We start from the raw sequence: 21,373 nt of genomic DNA, 5'->3' as shown, positions 1-21,373 counted from the left end.
TCTTACTGTCATCTCAGCCACTTAAAATCTGCAGCGAGCTCAACTGCTCAGTGAGGCTTTCAGCCGTGTCCTCACCAATGCTTCATCAGGCCACTATGAAAAGTTTAGCAAACAGTGGGCACGACCAGATCACTTGAAGAATAAAACTGTGTTTTTTCCTCCTGAAGTTACGCTGTTAAGTGGGCTGTATGATCGGTAAAAATGACACATTGATAGAGATGGGCAGCATCAGATTGAGTAATCCTGTTTGTACTTGAATGGATTTTGATTTTTACATCTCATTGAGTGCACAGCAGCTAACTAATCATTGTGATGTATAAGCTAATAACAAGACCAAGTGTCTGCTTTAACGGCACAGTGATGCTTTGAGCTACATGCTAACATCAGCACGTAAACATACTCGCTCTGACAACACATACTGATGTTTATCAGGTGTAGTGTTATCCAGTTAGCATGTTAGCATGCTAACATTTGCTACAAACACAAAGCGCAACTCAGGCTACTGGAAACGTCTAAAGTTTTGCAAATATTTGCTCATAAATAAAAGTATTAAACAGTTTCAATTTTCCACCTGACGATGGCACCAAACAAGAAGCTAACGGATAAAAGTAGTTATTTCAATGCAGCCTGATGACCAGATATTGATCTCTCTATTGATAGAGATATAGATATGAATATATAAAATATGTTCCACTGCTATTAATTACACTAAGCAAATCACTTTATAGGTGTAAAACAATAATATGATCATATTTGAAAGTCAGTAAATGATAATATTGGATCCCCACAGAGCCCAGAATACCATATCATGTATATTCTCAGCAGCCAGTAACCAGAATACTCCATGATATAAATTTTTGTTCATACTGCTCCACCCTTTAATGAATATGCCGTGAAGACACTGAAAGCTTACAGTTTGTTTGCAAAGGATGATAAATTCTAGGCCCCTCCACAGACAAAGCCTGATCTTACCCGACCCCACCCCCTCCCCCACATCTCTACATTTGCTTCAGTCAAACGATTTATGTCTAATTACCGGTTATAAGCTCTGCACTTCCTCTGACAGGCTCCATATTAGAAACCAAATCTTATAATTAACCCATCCTCTCACATGAAAGTAATGGCAGTGCTCTGCCTTGTCAGAGACCCTTGTTGATTGTTCTGTCATCTCAGCCCAGCCTTCCCCACCACTGCTTTTCCAAATATCCCAACAGTTCAAGGAAAGATGAGCTGGCTAATGGACTACTTACTAGTGGAGAGCAGTGAAGAGATTGACCTTGAAGGCTTTTCTGTAGTTAAGTTGTCTGTACAGAGAAAGCGTCCACCAAATTGGGCAGTAAGGGATCAAGTGTGATCTGAATGTCCTTGGATGTCCGACTGAATTCCTTTGCTATGAATAATTTAAGTCTGAGTTATAATTTCGAATGAATTACACATTTAGATCTTGAATCTTTTACTGAGTAGTTAAACTATACACAAAGGTGGCAGGGAGACAGAAATTCTGATGCATAGGAATCTCACAGTCTATCTAGTGACTGTATAAAACCAGAATATAGATGTTTCTGCAGAGAAGCTACGCACTGTAAAACATGGACGCTGCGCACACATCTTCAACCCGGGAGCGCAGAAGATTTCTACAATCAGTGCAGTTTGAAGGTGGACACCCAAGATTAGTGTCACCAATTCAGAATCTGACCAAATGTGAAATATGATCACAGTCTGAACTTCTCTTCCTGAGTTATGGTGTTGAATAATGACCAGAAAAGTGTGTCTGTAGAACATTTTGATGTCACGGTGAAGCTGACCTTTGACCTTTTTGGCTATAAAATGTCATTGCTTCATCATTTTATCCCGTGAGACATTTCTGAGATGTTTGGCCCGAAACGCATCGTGTGAGGTCACAGTGACCTCTGACCGCCACATTTGAATCATTTCATCCTTGAGTCCAGGTGGACGTTTCACCCTGAAGGTGTTCCTGAGATATCTCGTTCACGCGAACGGGATAGATGAACAGCCTGAGAACACGATGCCTCAGCCACAACTGTCACCAGCATAGAGGTGTAAAAAACTACATTCAAACAAAACCCTCAAATATCAGTTTTCCTAAAAAATATAAAATCTTGTTGCCATAGATACAGATAAAAAAAGCCTTGAAATGCATGACGTAAACATCACTCAACTGCTTGCATTTACAGACAGCATTGCTTTTGTTTGCTCGTCCATATGTGACAAATATTGTCTTTCAATTCACATTTTTGGCTCTGGCAGTTTTTTTTTTTTCTTCATTCAGTTTTGTTTCAGTCTGCAGAAGCGATGGACAGCGCAGCCTGTTAGAGGAGCACTATGTTTTTTTTATGAGGTGATCTCGAGCTTTAAACAACACTTGTGTGAAACTTGGCCGTCCTTCAGATTGCTTCCACTGCTGACTGATCTCGGCGAGTTTGGGGAGTGGATTAGTGTTGCTGAAGGAGCTTGTTGACATCAGATGGCATGGGAACTATGAATCCACACACAAGGCTCAAGGAAGGAGCTCAAGCAAACCTGCAGTGGGCACGTAGAGAGGGGGAAAACAAATAAACTAAACCCAAAGCAAGTATCCCCACAGTTGGCATGTTCCCATAGACATTTGGTGGAGAGAGGGTGGATACAGGAACATTCTGGTTATCAGAAAAGGACTTATTGGTGTTTTCTCTCAGTCTTTGCTAAGGGTCAAAAAATATTTAACACATGTAACAATGTGAATGGTTGTTATGAGATATTAAATCATTTTTAAGTCCAATGAATTGACCGTAAAATGTGTTTTGTGTATCGAATGACAGTACAAAGAACAGTGCACTTATTTCTTAAAGGTCCAGTGTGTGGGAGTCTGTGCCATCTAGTGGTGAGGTTGCAGATTACAACAATTCTAGTTCTAGGCTACCGTAGAAACACGGCGGTGCAACACGACGGACTCTGGAAGCAGCCCCGCTCCCTCTGTAGATATAAAGATCTCATTCTAAGTCAACAAAAACACAAGTATTCTTACTGTCAGGTGATTACACACTAATGAAAACATAGTTATAAGTGTATTAAATTTCTACCATATTCTGCCTGTAGATTCCATTAAATCCTAAAAACTGGATCTTTAATATGATTGTAAATATTTGGACCAGTCGTTGTCAGTCTGCATGATAACAGCACTGCTAAAGAGGAATTTTACAAATGATGCGCTGCCTGCCTTGTCTCAGTGACAAAAAGTTATTTGTGTATCATGACGTGCCATTCAGGTGTAATGTGACATGGAGTGCTTGTACAAACAGGACACTTAGTAATGGAAACATACCGCATAAATCACAGAACCCACCATGATGGATAATAATAATAATAATCACAATGACAGCGCAATCCACTCAGCATCAGATTGCTCGGTAATCCCACAGTAAACTCTCGCTAAAACCTGAGTGAGTCAGTATTATTGCAGATAATCCCCTGGTCTGGTTTATGTGACGTGCTGGTGAACGCAGGACTAAACCACACACAAACACACACACACACACACACACACACACACACACACACACAAACACACACACAAACACACACACACACACACACACACACACACACACACACACACACACACACAAACACACACACACACACACCACTCTTCCTCCAAACTGATTGCATTTCAGCTATTGTCTCAATTTCAGCAGCCACAGAGATCACAGGGCGAAGCAGATGGCTGCTGTGTATAATGTCACTAAGAGACTGTTTTAGCTTAATGATGCAGCGCTGGCTGACTGTCATCAGCTAAATGTATGGCCCAGAGTTTACTTGTGCTAAAGGACATCAGGTCACATTGTTTCATGGTGCAGAAATGGAAGTCTAGAACATGAAGATTTTCACGGAGAATCTGTTCTGTAAGAGTTATTTGGAGCCGTGTTAGCTGCATGGCTTTAGGGATTGCAGTGTCAGTCTGTTGCTCTGTCGGTTGGTCGGTCTGTCTGTCCACCAGACTGAAATAGATCAACAACTATCAGATGGATTTTTGTGAGATTTTGCAAAGACATTCAGGATGCACAGAGGATGAATCCTAATGGACTTTGGTGATCCTCTGACCTTTCCTTTAGTGCGACCAGATGTGGCTTATGACCAAATACCAGTCAAACTAATGACATTTCCATCAGCCTCAGCTGCTCTTTTTGCTAAGTATCAAATTCTAGCACGCTAACATGCTAAGCTAACATGGTCTAAACATTCTCTAATACCTGCTTAACGTCTCACATCTAAGTTGTTATGCTGACATTAGCATTTAGCTGAAAGCACAGCCACACAGTGCGGCTACTGCGGCTGTAGATGCTCACTTTTTATATAACAATAGATGGACATGCACCGTCAACCGTAACCCGACCCTAGTCTGCTTTACTTTATTTATTTTCAGTGGCAGCTTGCAGAGAGAGAAAAAACAAACTACTCTGCAAAGTCTTCAACATGTGAACGAGTTTCAGGTCTTTTCTATTTATTTTAAAAGCAATGCGCCATAAGTCAGTAATGGATTTCTTTTCTGCTGCATGCCTGCAGAAATTATTTCTACAGGACCTCACTTTATGGTGTCTGAATGGTTTTCTGAATGTGTTTCAAGACGACTGTTGCCTTCTTTGAACTTTCATGAAAAGCAGTGTGTACCCAACATGACCTGTATCAGATGATTGCTGTACCATGCAGCACTCACTGACCCAGTTACAGTTGTAAGGAGCTAAACTTGGATCTCCTTTGCTAATGGACTTAACAGATATTGTAGATTTCTAGAGAAACATGCACCAGGGATTCGATAGAGATGTGAATATCTTTTGGGTGAGTCCTTGCACCCTAAACCTGAGTCCCTGCACTGAAACTATCACATCATTTTGTTAGATTAGCACTGCAGTCCAGTCCAGAATTCGTCCGTTAAGATGTCGCAGAAGTTCCCTGACTTTTAAGCACTTTGCTCCAAATATCTCCAACTTTTAAAACCTCTCAGCTCCACTGAAGTGCCATTTGCCAACATACACATAAACACAGAGCAGGATCACAGGAGAGCCAAATACTTGAACTGAGGTTACCGTGCTCATCCTTGCTTGCTTTTTAAACAAGCAAAGAAACCCCACCCTCCCCGCTAAACCTCTGCTAGCACCCAAGTCTGGGAGCTTTGCCAAAAGCAGCCTAACGCTAAACATTCACAGCACTGGGGAAGAGAAAGCAAACTCTGGGAAGGTACAGGATTGACGTCAGAGAGAGCCACATGTAAGAAATTCCTTCCTAATTACTGGGAATGCGCTGGCTTATTGTATAAAAAACGCTCTGGTTCATATTCATCTTTTAAAAGGCGGGTCTTTGTTTTAAGTCTGTGCTACCTTTCAGTGTATTAATTCACATGTTCTTTCCCCCTCCCTGCTGTTCCAGCTTCTTCCTCCTCCTCCTCCTCCTCCTCCTCCTCCTCTGCTTCCTTCCTTCCTCTTCCACTCCAACTTACAGCTTTGCGGGAGATGATTTAAAATTGCCAACTGACACCTACGCCCACTTCTGCAGGATTTATTTCTTGTGGTACAGCAAGGCTGATGTGTTTGGATTATTTCTGCTGACCAGCTGGTCTCGGCGCTGCACCTGTTATTCCTCCTTCCAGGAATGTACGAGCACTTCCTGACTGGTACACATAGTCTTGTTTTCACAACACTTTTCAACTGGTCTCAACTAATTAGGCTTACTCTTTATTGCTGTTGCTCACCTTTCCCTTAAACAATATTTTCGTGGCACATGTAATTAATGGGTAATATCTTTAGCTTTTTTAAGACCTTCTGTCTGGAATGCTTTTTCATTGAAATGGCTCTGTGGGAGCATCTCCTTTATTTAGTGTGAATTATTGTCTGTTGATAGAGGATCTTAGGATTGCGCAAAAATAAAAAAGAGGCAGGTTTTCTCTTCTTCTTCTTCTTCTTCTTCTTCTTCTACTTCTTCTTCTTCTCCTTCTTCTTCTTCTATTAGATATTATTTATATCTGATGAAATAAACCTCTGACGTTATGTGAAGTTCAGATACAGAAATACAAACGATAAAAGTTAAATTTCTGTATTTTACACCTGCTTCTTCTCCCTCATTGGGAAAAAAATCCAGAATCTATGAACATAGAAATATTGTTCATGTCATAAGTTTAACTGCTGGACACAGACTGTCCCCTGCTTCACTGAAAAGTCTGTTCATAATTCATACACACTCCAGGTTTCTAGTTTCCACACCGCACTTGTGTATGTCGCATACTAGACAATGATTCACCTCCAAACTAGTTGTGATGTCACAGATCCTTCTTGTGTGTACAGGTGCTAAACTGAGATTTAACGTGAGCACACACAGACTTTTCGCCCTGCAGCAGATGAATGTGAGAGCAGCCCTCAGGTGTCAAACTCTGCACAGACATCATCCTGCACAGTCAAGCTCAAACATCCAAGTGAAGTAACAAGAAAGCAAAGGTGCAGAGAACATAGAGCTGAAGTGATTAACGTTAATGTGTTTGCTTTCATCATGCACCTGTGGAAAATAAGAGTTGTTGTACCCATGAGGTGGTAGTTAAGATGCTTTGAAACATCTGCAGTCTCTCTGGTATCCACAGCTTTAAAATGCATGTGCTGGTCTGATTTGGCATGTGATTGTGGAAGGAGGCGTTTTGTGAGTTAAAACAGAATGAAATTAACATGAAATCAACATGGACCTTTGTGTACAAACACAACTGCATGCGTGAAAGTCTTTATGTTAAGTCTCGCTTTCCCTGAAATCTCAAATCTTATGAAGATGGTTCAACCCTGGCTCCTAGAAATTACATTTCTATACTCCTAATGTGCAGAGCCAAGCAAGCAAAGCTAAAAATGGAACAGGGTCACTTGAAAATCAATTCTTTGAAGGTCTTTAGAGATATGGTGCCTTAGTGGAAGGGAAAAGCACATTGGCTGAGATGAGTGTAGAGCGCGTTAATTTCGGAGAGAGGAGAGTGATGGTGAGGTGTGATGGGGTTTCACGCACACAGGAAGTATTTGTGCTGAAAATGGAGACCGGAGGGAACTTTGGGATTTGTGGAGGCTCCCGTATCAACCGGAGGAATGCTTTTGAAGCGTTTTCTTCCTCCCGCTGGATGCATTTTATTAGTGGGGGACAGCTAGTGATCGGACACATTCTGGCATATGTGAAGACAGATGCTGGAAACCGAACAGAGATGGCAGACAGGGAGGAGGCCGTCAGCTGCTGAGCTATAGAGATGTTAGCAGCCCTCTTTGCTCAGACAGGCCCTGAGCTTCAGCACCACTTAGAATCATCTGTGATTGAGAAAAATCCTGATGCTTGGCTGCTGTTGGCGTAGAGCTTTCCCCACACATACATTTTAACCAAACCACTGACAGGGTACTGAAACAAATGTCTCTTTCCTTGATAGAGCAAGTTTTTTTTTTTTTATTGGACAGTTTGTCAGTTGTAGAGGTGTTTTTTTAGAGGCCTTTGACACGTTTCAGTAAACGAACCATCAAGAACATTTTTTCTTTCTTGTTAACATGTTTTGTATTTTTCTTTTGGATTAGTTTTTGTAGGCGCTGTCTCATTGTACCTGAAAAATGGAGGTATCGCTGTAAAAAACAGGCTGATGAAGTGATCATGATGCCTCGTCTTTATTAGCACCGTGCAGCATTGTCAGATTTCAAACCATTGTAGCAAATTAGAAGATTTGCCTCCAACCAGATGAGTCCACACCCTGCCAGTGCAGGATTTTCCAGCCTCGATGCTGCTTCTGTTTATTCTGTCACAACACACTATTCTTGGCAGATGTGAAGTGTGGCGCTCTACCCCTGACCCCCAAACATAACCCTGCAGTCCTGCCAGCAGCACCTGAGGCTGTGGGACGCTGGGACGCCCCCCTCTGGTCCATCACTCTATCTTCTCTTTTTGCTCCACTTGACAGCATGTTTCAATTATTATGATGCCTCCTGACTCTTTCTTTTTCCGTCAAATGTATCTTAGCTTAGGATCACAGCCAGTCGGCAGTTATTGGAAAAGTGTTTGCTTTTCCTCAAGGAGAAATATTGATTCGTACAACATAACAGTTTCTTTATTGCAACTGCTTTATTGCCAGATGGACCACACTGTTAGATGGATTTGTTGGTGGACTTGTTTAGTTGACCATGTCCTCTTACAGTGTCTGCAGTCAGTGTGTGGGCGTGGAAGCCAGCTTGTGTTTTTAGCAGGGTTGGGTTCCATTTGCTTTCACTCTCCCTCAAATTCAAACTTATCTCAAGGACTTTTAAGGAAATCCACCTCTATTTAAACTGAATGTCCTCAACCACTCTCCTGCCAATGAGTTATTGTCAATGGCACATAATGCATTGAGTTTGAGAGGTGTTGGGCAGAGTCAGTTTGTAGTGTAGTGTGCCATATTATAGTACAGGGCTTGGTTTTGCTGAGCATTCACAGCACAGTTGAGTCAGTGGCAGTAATTTTTCATCTAGGGGTCTGATGAATTCAATAACAAGGTATACCTGTCTAGCAGTAAACTTTAAACAGACCATAATACTCAAATATGTTTCTCAGATGTTGGTGGAGACGAGACCAGAGATGAGGAGATATCGCTAATAACTCTGGAGTGAAATAATATGTCAGGACTGGATGTCTGTTGGCTAGTTTTGTTGTTCTTCTTCCCCCTAGTGGCCAGAAATTGATTAGTGCAGCTTTAAATAACGCGTAGAAAATAAAGTAATCCCTCTGCATTGTAATTCAGCAACATTACAACATAACATCAGAGAAGCATCCACAGGCTATAGCTTCTACCTTGTCCGTTCACACACACACAGCATACAGAGAGACGCGAACTAATCACAGGCCTCAAAAACCTGCTCACACACACTGTGATCTTCCAAGCTGGTGGCTACAACACACACTTAGCCTGATTCAACGTGACTGGACACGTCGGGGATCACGCCCATGTTCCAGGCATCGACACGGCCGACACAGTTCTTGTGAAAACAGACTGTAAGACACAAAAGGTGTAATTAGCTGCGGTGGTTTACAGCCTGGTGATGGAACGAGCTTTCCAGGTCCAGTCTCCGTGTGTCTCCCTCGCTTTTTAACATGGACACTTGTAAATCTCAGAGATGGTTAAAAGGCAGCACTCAAGGGTTATTTTGGTGTCATCATAGTGGCTTAGTCCTAAGTTTGAAACTGAAGCTCTCCACGTGCAATGTAGTCGGAGGTAATAAGGCTCTAGAGTACATCTTACCTTTAAAATAAGCTGGCGTCTTTTATTTTTGTATGCTGTGAAAAACAGGTTCAGATTTCTCGGGGCGCCCGCTGGCTCCGAGGCTACAAGATGCACCACTTAGCCCAGACATCCAGAGTTGAGATCTAGCCTGGAGCTCCTGTTCACTTTCATCCTTTGAGTCTGCTACATGATCTCTCCACAACAAGTAATCACTGCTTTGGTCCAAGCTCATGGTCACAACAAACACAGATGCTTGGGATATTACAGCTTGGAAAGTTTGCTGATTTGTCTTCACAGGAACTTAACGGAGCTCGGCCAAATGTGACTTGTGGCGCTTTAGAAACAATCTGCAAAAATGTGAGCGTGAAGGTTTGACTGCTCAGGTGGATCTGCATGCGTTTATTCTCAGCTTTGTTTTTTTGTCTTGGATGGAAAGGCCATGTTTTCCGATGGAGGCAGATACTTTGCAGATGTGGAGGCAGAGCTTGGAGCACACTCAGAGAGTGACTTCGCCCGAGCGACATTAATGTGTATATTATAGACTTGCGTAGTATGTGTAGATTACAATATTTGTGACCTATTGTGTAAGCGCTAAGTGAAGTCCACATGTGATGTCCAAGTGTGATGCTCTTACAAACAGAAAGGGCCTTCTCTCCGCCCAGTGACCCCTTCACTCCTCCACAGATGTCCCTGTTCCTTTTAGTAGACTTTCAGTCATTTCAGCTGGGAAATGCTACACACACACACACACACACACACACACACACACACACACACACACACACACACACACACACACACACACACACACACACACACACACACACACACACACACACACACAGCACCCGTCTTAGGTATCACAGGGATCTCCTGTCTCCCAGTGGACCTCGTGTTGCCTGCCTGCTGCCAGACCACATGGCCTCTCTTTCTGAACAGTTCTTGTGTGTGCGGCTCAGAGAAAGTGATGGATTGAAGGGTGGGACCGACTGACCTAAAATCCATACCACGGTTAATTTCACTACGAAGAGTTACAAATTCTGGACTTCTGCGCTGTGCTGCTGGTGGGCTTACACCGATAGTCGTATCCTAACCCTAACCAATCTCTTGACTCAGGTCGTACCAACCCAATCAACGAAGGCAATGAGTACCGGCCAATCAGAGGCCGAGTAGGCTGGGTCATGACTTTGCTGTGAAGCAGGGGAGATGCTGCATAGCTAGCGCAACTGGCAGTCAGACGCAGCTATGAATAACTGATGAAGTTTTATGAGCAAATCAGAATAGTTTCAAATGGAAAAAAATCTCAGTAAGTCAAAATCAGTCAATCAGAACAACAACAGAGCAGGCTCAGTCCTGCTCACAGACAAATTAACCTTTAAGTACTTGAAAAACTTTCTATTTCAATCACATCACAAAATTTTCTTTGTGTGCATTATAGAATGATGTTTGATGATGACTGATTTGACGAAGGTGCCACAGTTTAGCCCCAGCATCTTGGCAGCCGCTGCTTGTATTTGCCAACATAATAATTTGGATACAGAAAAAAAACTACATTTTGTTTGCTATAATTGTTCATTTTCTGGAAGGAATGTATGATTTGTAGGATAAACTGACTGATACTGGATTTCTGAAGTTGATGGTGATATCTGGGAGTTAAAAACATCATCCGACAGTAATTATTACGTAATTGTGTTTCCACATAAACCCATAACTTTAGCAATGATCTTGACACAGGTCCTTTAGGTTTGTTTTTTTATTTTCAGTTGAAACTTTGTGGGGGACAAACTGTGTGATGTTGACACTGTTTTTCATTAACCTCAAACCTAATTTGTCACTTAAGTCCTCCAGTTTCTTATTACTCACCTCCAGACATACACCGATACAATATCTGCAATAGGTTAGCTCTAATGTGTAGATGAAACTCTCAAAGTGAATGTTTGAATGGTAGTTATAAAAACATGTACATAGTACACTCAATTGATAGACACTAGCAGCTTGGGATGCAAGGGAAATGTTCTACCAAGGTTAACTCTCGGAGCAGAGACTTGGCTGCGATTTTGGAAGCTTGACTTGCTGCTATTAACGAGGCAGCAGGACATATTTGACAGCCTGGCACCTACCAGTGTTGGGAGGTTCAAGGGCACGCAGAATGAGTCCCTGCAGCAGAGTCAGGTTAGTAGAATTTCTCGTCAAGCTCGTGAGTCATTGAGCTGTTTATATGGCGCTTATGAACGACCATCAGCACGTAAAGAAATGATTTCAAAAGATCAGATAAAACTTACGTGTGTGTCCACGAGGAATCTGCCATGTCGAGACAAAGTGTCTCATTCTTGCACACTTAATAGCTGATTTTGTTTTCAATCACATGATGGATATCTCATTTTGGAATGAATCGCCTCGTATGTCGGCCTCCCAGCAGGTTATCTTGTGGTTTAGAGTGGCGGTGACAGGTTGGCGTGGCTGGCTGGCTCTCAGACTGGCTCGGAGTTTGGTTGTAGCAGAAGGGCAATTTTGGTGGAGCCTCAGCAGACAGGATGGCATAGTTGGCAGAGCGAAGGGTGCCAGAGCTCTGAGACTGATATCAAGGGCTCAGAATACACCAGACTGAGTTGTAGTGGAGCAGACAGGTTGCCGTGGCTGGCACACTGTTGTGGCGATTGGAAGTCAGGTGGAGGTAAAGGTGGTCCAGAACACGGTGACTTGGCACCTTCACAGTGCAGAAAGGTGTGTGCTTGTGTATACATCCATCTGCACCGTGTGCCCTTGTGTTTTTCTGAATGTTTTCGAGTGCTCTGCGGATCTTTTCTTACATCACGGAAGGGTTCTCCTCACCATTGTACACCGGGTGTGTATCCACTGAAGCAGGCACTCCTGCTTCCTGCTAGCCTCTGAGCCAACTTGTCCTTTTGCCAGACGTCGGTAACTTGGCACCCCGTCTCTTCCTTTTCCATGTGGTGATCACGTATGTCTATCCACAAGCAAGTCTGTCGACACATCTAGGCTTTTACAAATGGGATATGACACATGTAAAAAGAGCAAATCACTTTCCTGCCCGGGCTCGGGGCCACGCATGTACTTTTTCTTGGTGTATATGTATTTTCACTGGCCGTATCCGTATTCCTACATGTCACTGGGGAGACCGAATACGCTTCAGCGTTGCTGAGGGGCACGCATATGGCACAGGTCACATAGGTCAACACATTAAAGTGTCCATCCGTGTCCACATGACTCCCACAGTAACAGCGTCGTCCATTGTAACTGTGCTACATCTCTGCACCCCGGAGGACATTACTCACTTACATAATGACATATTACTGCATACATTATGATGCACAACCCGTTTGCTCTAAACAGTGTGAAAAATGAGTGATGCAAAATGTTCCAGATCCCTTGTCGCTGCAATAAACCATCCAAAAATACCTCTTTATGGTTTGATTTCGGACTAAAACGCCATACCATTTCGAGTGCCCTTCTTTCCAATGAACCAGTCTACAACAGCACAAGCAGAGTGGAGGCTCAGGCCACAGAACGAGCTGTAAGAGGTAGTGAACCTCTCTGTCTCATCTCTCTTGAACTTTATCTCTTCTCACCGCTGTAACAGCAGATGATAGTTGTATTGTGGAGAGGACAACTATTCAATCAAACTCTGAGACAACGATGACGTGGTTTGGACGGGATGGATAAGTACCTTGTTTAGAGCGAAAAAGAGTTCTTCACAAGCAAATGTGTGGCTGTGCACACAGTGTCTACTCCAGAGTGGACAGTGTATACAGGCTCCTCATGCATTATGGTTACAGACAGTAAATCAGGAGTGTGATGGGGGAAATGAGACCGGTGGTTCGCTAGAGGATTACATACTGTCACCAGAATAGTTGTTCAGGTGTCTGAAATGTCTCAAAAACTACGGGATGGATTGTCCTTGTATTTTTTTTTTACAGACGTTCATGGTTCCCACATAATGAGTCCTGCAGTACTTTGGTTTACCTGCAAAATGAATTATTTGGAAAGCAAGGAAATGTTAATCAATCAGATTTATGTTGAGCTTTACAAGTAATTCAGTGAATTGTCAGATTAAGAGCTGATTTTTTATCCATTATCCAACCGGTCCATTCTTTTTTGATTCATTGATTAATGTTGAACTCTGTAAAATAAGAAAGAAGAGGAACAAACACCCTTCTCAGTTTCCCACACACCAAGGCTTTTTTCAGATTGCTTGTTTTGGTTAACCAACAGTCAAAACCCAAAAGATGCTCAATTTGCAATTTACAAAGGTAATTTGAGGTTCAAATTTTTGCTTAACGAATGGCTGAAAACATAACTGATTGTTTGGATTCGAAGTTGTTGGAGCTTTGGTGTGAGTCCTCCACATGATTCAAATGAGCATGTGAATGGTGTGAACGGCATATCAGGGTGTGAAGTAAGGCCGTCAGCACGCTCTTAACAAATGACAAAAACAGTGGCTGAAAGTAATGAGGAGAAACTGATAGAACTTGTTGCTCCAGCTGCTTAATCTCCTGGAGCATCGCCATGTTACGCTTGCATTGTGCATATATTATGTCTTTAACAAGGCTACTGCAATTATTCACCAAGGACTATTGGCATTCATTTCCTGCCTTCAATGCAGAAAATATATGAACAGCGGCTCGCGTTGTGCCTCTGTGCTTTTAAAAGCAAGTATAGTATTATAACAAACCTTTGTCAGACTGTAAGACACACCGGCTAGTTAAGTGTTATGCTGGTTAATAATAGCAAAACCTGGTTTAGGAGAACGCTGTTAAATGCCTGTGCAAGAGTTCCTCTCTCTCGCTCCGTCTCTGCACATTTGTTTGTTGTGGTTTCCATGGAGATTTTCTCTCATCACTGTTTGTTAAGGCAGAGAGCGTTTGGCCCGTCTTCCTCCCCGGGCGTCAGAGGTCACAGTCTGCTCACTCATGGGTGGACGACCTATAAACCTGCCAGGTTTCCATGAGATATGTTTCCTGTACACATAGAGATAAATATACACATCTATGTGCATTCTTCTCTTCTGTATGGAGTCTGTCCGCACATGGACACACATACATACACATTCACATGCAAATGTACAAATCAGTTTTTCTGTCATGCTCTGTCTTCTGTGTTTATCATGACACAAAGAGTTTAAAGGGGGGGGCAAAGAGCAGAAGGAGAAATGGATGTGGCCAGTGTTAAGTGCATCAGAGGGAAGATGCAAAACACTTTCAGCGCTCCCTTTGTGTGTGTGTTTGAGTGTGTGATTGCTTGGCCTGTCTCTCGCCTATCGAACTCTGGTGTTGTCTTTCTGCCATCTGCCACTGCCACCCTACTGACACACACACACACACACACACACACACACACACACACACACACACACACACACACACACACACACACACACACAGAGAGAGAGAGAGCGTTCATATAATACTCCTGTTCTCCTTTTTCCTTTTTATCTTCTCTTCCTCCAGAGAAAACACATTTCTTAGACAAGGATGTGTTTTTTTGTTTGTTCCCGTCAGCTCTTCTGCTCTAGCTTTGTGCGTTACCATCCACTTTTTGTGAAAGAAACAAAGGAAGCCACCGTTGCCTTGAATATGAAATTCCAGAATATGCATTTGGTGTGTGTTTGTGCGTAAGATATGAATATTTAATCCAGCCCCTCCCTCCATCATGTATTAATCATGGAGCAGTCTGCTTAGGCTGAAAATAGCGCCTAGCAACCCAGAAAAACAAAATCCATAGTAGTTGTCGGTATGTCATGTGCTGCTGCCCGGTGATGTGTGACACAGCACATGGTCTCCTCTCACATTTTCCTCCTTTCCACGTTAAGTTCTCTTTCCCCGGGTCTTTCTCCACTGGTTCAGGACTGATGGTGATGGAGACTTCTCATGTTTTTTACGAGAGATGCTTGCAGCGATGCTCAAGTTTGAAAAGCGCTGCTGTCTTTGATGAAGTTGTTTAGCAGTTTTAGACTTAGACCATATTTGCTTGTCTCGCACACAGTCTAAACTGAACCCTGAATGCAGCCTGCTGTGTCGGCATCGACACCCACTGAGTTTCAGAAAAGTTTGAAATGTGTGACTGGAAGAAAGTCTGCTTCCTGAAGGTGTCGATAATTGCAGGATTACTGACCCCGCCATCAGTACCAGCTGCCAATCTTGAGGATAAACTGACGTAGGCTGAGTGATAATTTCAGCCGTGCTGTTTGCAGGTGGGGGCAGAAATATGGCGACAAGTTTCTGTCATGAGTGCAAAGACTCGTAGCGGTGTCACCTAAAAGCCAACATTTCTGCTTGATGGGATCATGGGAAACTGAAATGTGTGTTCTTACAATTCAAGCCAAAGAGCTAATAATAGTGTGGTGTGTGTGTATAGTACAGTCAGAGAGTATTAAGACATTGGTGTGACTCGATGTGCTGGCTGAGCTCCGTCACATTTCCAATTAAAATGATTTCAAGTTAGAACAAAGGGACAAAGAGGTGCTAAAGTGCGTTACAGGGAGTTCTTAGTGAATATCAGCGATGATCTCCAGATTCAACTTGATGCAGTTCTTGATGATTCACTTTTGATAAATACCAACGTTGTATAAAGCGCTTCTCAAATTATCTTGGGAAATTAAATTTCTTCTGTTATTTCCTTGAATATGTAATTGCGTTAAGTGCACATTATCGGCTAAATTATGCAAGAAAATAAAAGACCTGCAAAGCTCGCAAGAACATCATGATTGTTCATATTCAAAAAAACATATATATTAGCCCATCCAGCTGTGAATGGACTGCCAGTATTCTACTTTAACAAAGTACAGTTTCATCAACGTTAATGGTTATTTGTGTTGACAAGACTTGAGCCCTGCAGACAGCTAGCTAGCTAGCATTAGCTACATGGCAGGGACGGACTAAATAAAGCAGAACACTGTTCGGTTGATATTCACAGCTTGACATCTTGCAGCCAGAGATTCAGTCTGGTCAACAAATGGAAATGGAGAGCTCAGATCAGTGTGCAGAGTCTCTCTAGTCAGTCATCATGTCCTTTTTTCAACACCTTTAACGCATCATTCATAGTTCAAGGATGACCGATTCCTTTCAAATTGTGTTCAGCTTGCCTTCGCTTTCTGTGTAGCAGAGTGAAGAAAAACTAGACTTTTTCAATTTGTCAAAGGTTATTTCCGATCATGCTGATTTGTAATAACTGATACTTCTTGAAGGATTGTGGCAGCAGTTTGTGGAGGGGAATGTTCAGTAAGTAAGACGATTTAGTTTCCTACCCGAGCATTTATGGATGAGTCCACGAGGACTGTCATTACCATGTGCCGCATGTAGCTGCGCAATTATGAGATAATGTCTTATGCTTAAACCGTACAAGCACATGACAAGCCAGCTTTAGACACCTCGGAAACCAAGTGAATCAATCTGGGTCTCTCAGACATGGTTTGTAAAAGTCTGCCTGAATGGACGTGTTTCTGAGACTCTTCATAACTGACGACAGTGTAGCATTAATGTTAAAACTAAGAAAGCCTGCAATCCTAAAGCCTGACCGTGTTTATTAAGCGCTGTGATATCTCGCTTGTGATCGCTTTCTTTTATTTTCTCTAGTTTTTTTCCTCACATTTCACTAAAGTATGGGAGTTTTGTAATCCGTCCCTAATTTCACGAGCATCCTAATACGCTCACTATTGAGGACCAGCGAGGATGGTTGAAATTAATCTTAATCTCATTCTGCAGAATTGAGGTATAACTGAGAATTTTTTGGATGAGTTTCTTTCAGGAAGCCACTTTTCAGGGTTTAAATGATGATAAACTGAACGCCCCTAATTCGTAATGTGCGAGCACTTTTGGCTTTGTTCTTCTCTCTCTCACTCTCTGTTGAACAGATAGGATGTGCTTGTCACTTTTATTGCTTGTTTTCCGACTCTCCCTCATCCTCTTGGTTTCTCCATATCCCCGTGCAGCAGTCTCTGCCTCTCTTCCCTGGGAGCTGAGGACAGATGTTGGTAGTTCAGATCTATTTATCTGGTGATTTTGACAGCACGCTGGAAGCCACATTTAAGACGTTCTGTTCTGCTCTCTGACAGGTGGCCTGACCAGCAACGAACAGCCTCTGGAACTTCTTAAACCAGCTACACTCAACCATTTCGGTAGGAAATCCATGTGTGTGTCTGTGAAATGCATTTGGTCTGACGAGATTGTTGAATCCATTGCACTAATAGTTTCCTTTCATCACCTGAACAAATTGATGGACCTGAATGTTGAGCATCATGATGACAAAACAGTGGACAAGCAGACTGAGTGATTATGTCTGATGAAGTAAATAAGTGATTCAACCTCGACCCAGGGCGTATAACCCCCAATCCAGAAAAATTGAGACGCTGTGTAAAATGTAAATAAGAATAGAAAGCAATCATTTGCATCAAACTGTATTTACTGTCAACAGTTTTATGAAGTCTTTCTGAGCCCATGTAGTAACATCCTTTATCCAATCATGTGTTCACAAAGTGGACACATGAACCTTCATCACAGAATCACAATACTATCACCTGTTATTTTTGTTTTGCACAGCGCCCCAACTTTTTTTGGGATCGGAGTTGAACGTTTGCTGCCCTAAACATCTTGGGGCAGGTTGGCTTTCGGAAGGAAAATTAATTCTGGCTTACAGGAAGTAATGTTATACCAAGTGAACTCTGGGAAACATATTGTGTATTTTCGTGTGAAAGCAGGAAAAAAGACCGTCCTTTGATTTTACTTGCTCACTGGTTGGATCGGTTTTCCTTTACTTTGGTGCATCTCCTGCTCCCATCCCTGACAAACACACTCGCCTAGTGATCGCTGAGTGATTGATGTAGTCATGTCTTGGCTTTACTGATGTGTGATACACCACATGTGATTACAGAACATCGAGGCTCAATGAGGGATTGGGTGATACCGTGGTCACCTTAGCTGGCTAATGTTTGGCTCAAGAATACACTCTGTCAGTGTCTGTTTATGAGGAAACTTATCATTTACTCCTGAGCATGTAATCATTTCCACCAGCTGACGTTGCGCGTCGTTTTTAGCACATGGCAATGTATTATTCAGTGTCCGACTCCTTTTAGAATTCACACTGCACATGCCAGCGCACACGTGCGTGTACGTGAAAGTGCACGAGAAGCGAGACATTTTGTTGGAACTTCACGCTCTTGTTGACAGGAACGTGGGATAATCACGCCACATCAGCATGTCATCAACCCGCAGGCGGTATGTTTGTCCCATGTGGTGGGAGGAAATGCTGATGCAGCAGTGATGTCACAGACATGGTTGCCAAGACCTGGAGATTTAGCCTGTTAATAGCATGTTTGCTTGTTGCAGTGACACACAAAACTGCATAAACACACAGACAAGTTATGCACATATTCAGCTGTTGAATGCTACTGTACGCTTGTGTGGAGCCCATCTGGGATCAGCTTTTCAGAAAAGTAGAAAAGATTTTCATCAATAATGTGGCGCAAGAAAGCTCCTAATGCAAAGATAAAACAGCCCTTTATTCCCTGTTAGGCATTTATTGTCTGTAATGCATGTACGCTTAAACGCTCGTGCCCCATTTAGACCAGCACAGTGGTGCGGGTCACATGCTGGGTTGAATGTGGGTAAGATACCTACCTTTGGCGACCAGGCATTTCTAAAAGGGATAGAGACCTGTGACAGATGTCTCATATGAATGAGACCAATTGAATGCATAGTTGAATGCGCACACACACACACACACACACACACACACACACACACACACACACACACACACACACACACACACACATTGTTTCTCCTCTTTAGTAAATAACATTTAACAAATTATTAAAGTTTCGCATTAATCTCTACCTTCTGCTCACGCTTACCGGAGTGCCCACTGTTTTTTAAATGTCAATAACATTAAAGCACAGTTTTACCTGATAATTCCAGCACAATGGACAAATTGCAGGCTTAAGGCATCTCACAGTTTTTCAAGTAGCATATGCCCTTTTAAATGTGAAGAAACTGCAGACAATTTTCCACAATTTGGAGCCAAAACGGAGACATCTTCGAGTTTAGCAGGTCGGGTGTGAAGGCTAATGCATTGCTTACTATGCGCTTCCGTCGTCAGATCACACTGAATGGCTCAATCAAATCAGATTTGGAAATTTCAGAGTTTGGTAAAGGCCTAATAATAACTAAGTTTTGAGATGCCTGCCAAAAAAAGGACAACAGCATTTTATTGGAATAAGTACAGTACAATGCTCTATTAACACATTCATGAGATGTGTTAGAATTAATTAAGTGGCTGCCAAGAGAAACAGTAACACTTCTTATTTATGTGTGTGTGTGTGTGTGTGTGTGTGCGTGCGTGCGTGCGTGCGTGCGTGCGTGTGTGTGCGCGTGCTACTCTGATAAGTCCATTTCAACACAGAACCTAATAAAACAGCTGCAGCAGCTCTGGTGACCTTAATGTTACCTGTGTGTGCGTGTGTGTGTGTGTGTGCTTGTGTGTGTGTATTTTTTATACAGATAAGTTGGGAATCAAAAGTAGAATGAGCATCAATCGGAGTAAATGACTCATTTTGACAATTTGAAAATGAGGAAGACAAGGCTGGAGGAGGAGGAGGAGGATGAGGAAGACTGTGATGGAGACAGATTTGGGTGCATATTAAACAGGATGAGTAAATTGTGCACGGGTGGAGGTTCTGTAAGAGGAGCAGAAAGGTCAGCACCTTTCGGTATGAATGTGGGTTTGAGCATCTGTTTGTATCCGTAAACGCTCACGTCACATTAGGAGAGAAAATGAGAGGCTGGATAAACACGCATTGACGTGTTTGTGTGTCTCTGTGCGTGTTTGTCTGTGTCTCTGCATGGCGCGTCTGTCCATCCGTCCCGCTGTATAGCCTAAACTAGGCTCTTTTCTCCCCAAGCCAAAACAGCTTTCTTCCACTCTGCACAAATTAGCAGCAGCCCACGCTCCACTAACACATAACTGTCAGAGCACAGACACTGCAGGGAGTGAGGAGGAGTGAGGGGAAGGTGAGAGAAGTGATGAGGAAGGGGGTGTCAGGGGGGACAAATTGGGAGAAGAGGATGGGAAAATAGAGGAGAAGAAGCGACAGATAATGTAGACCAGAAGTGTTTTTGTAGCTCACAGAAGGGCTTCGCTGTGGCTCCTTTCATCGGGGCCTGGTGTGCTCTGTTGGGAAGCGTCAGGAAACATGACAGTTGTCTCCTTTAGTTTTTTAGTCTTAATGCTTTGCGCACATGTCCGTTTTCTGTCTACACAGTGCTGATATTACAGCTTAGCAGAATGTGAGGCGGCGAGCAAGTTGAGAGAGAAGGATGAAGAGCTGTTCACGCAGAAAGTGGCAGACCTGTTGGCCAGCTTCTGTTTTCTGACTGAACGGCTTCTCTTTATTCAGAGATGTCAGTTATCTGCGAGCGCTTAAGAACCTGCGGGAGGGAGGAGTAGGTAGAATAAATGCAATGAATGGAGGTGGGTGGAGGGAGATGGAGATGGTAAAAGAGATAGGAAGGGAGCGACATGGGAGGAGAACAGCAATTTGAGGAGAAGAGGGCCTGGATAAGTAGAAGAAGAAGGATGAGGAAAGGCACATTATGCAAATATCAGTCGGCTCATTACCATTTCAAAACTCTGGAAAGGAAATCACAAAAAGTGGAGAGAAGCATATTTTTGGACTACACCAAATTCACTCTCACTCCCTGCATTTCCATTCCTCGAACCCTTTTCTCTCTCTCACACACACATATCACGACCCCTCTCTCTTCTCTGTCGCACTTAACTCCAGTCTCCTCTCTTGTTTCTCAGTATGTGGTTTCTATTTCTGTGCTCACTTGGCCTCTGATTTCACATGTTCGGTCTGCATCTTAAGCTGGCCGATGTACGCTCTGGTCCGGGGCCGCATTTCACCGGCCACCAAGGTGCTAGAAACATTCATCCAGGTTGTGGTCCATGCTGACATTGAAACATCATGAATCATAGAAGAAGAAGAAGATATACTTTATTAATCACCGCACACACATGCTACAGGGGGGAGACTGCACACTCATCATGCTTAGTGAAATTATTTTTTTCCATATTTGACCCATCCTGGAAAGTCCTTCCTCCGCGGCA

The 21,373-nt window shown here is 42.9% G+C and overlaps 1 protein-coding gene across 1 annotated transcript in view; it reads left to right on the top strand.

The window, feature by feature from the left end:
- The window catches only part of hdac4 (histone deacetylase 4), a 130,273-nt gene that overhangs the window by 25,578 nt on the left and 83,322 nt on the right, over positions 1-21,373 (top strand). The window contains exon 3 of the mRNA XM_070975415.1: positions 17,322-17,384. Coding sequence (XP_070831516.1) covers positions 17,322-17,384 — 63 coding nt within the window. The remainder of the gene's footprint in view (positions 1-17,321; positions 17,385-21,373) is intronic.

Source organism: Chaetodon trifascialis, chromosome 12 (genome assembly GCF_039877785.1).
Source record: "Chaetodon trifascialis isolate fChaTrf1 chromosome 12, fChaTrf1.hap1, whole genome shotgun sequence".
Lineage (NCBI taxonomy): Eukaryota > Metazoa > Chordata > Actinopteri > Chaetodontiformes > Chaetodontidae > Chaetodon > Chaetodon trifascialis.
Note: the sequence above shows the minus strand (reverse complement) of the source record. Positions and strands in the feature narration are given on the sequence as shown.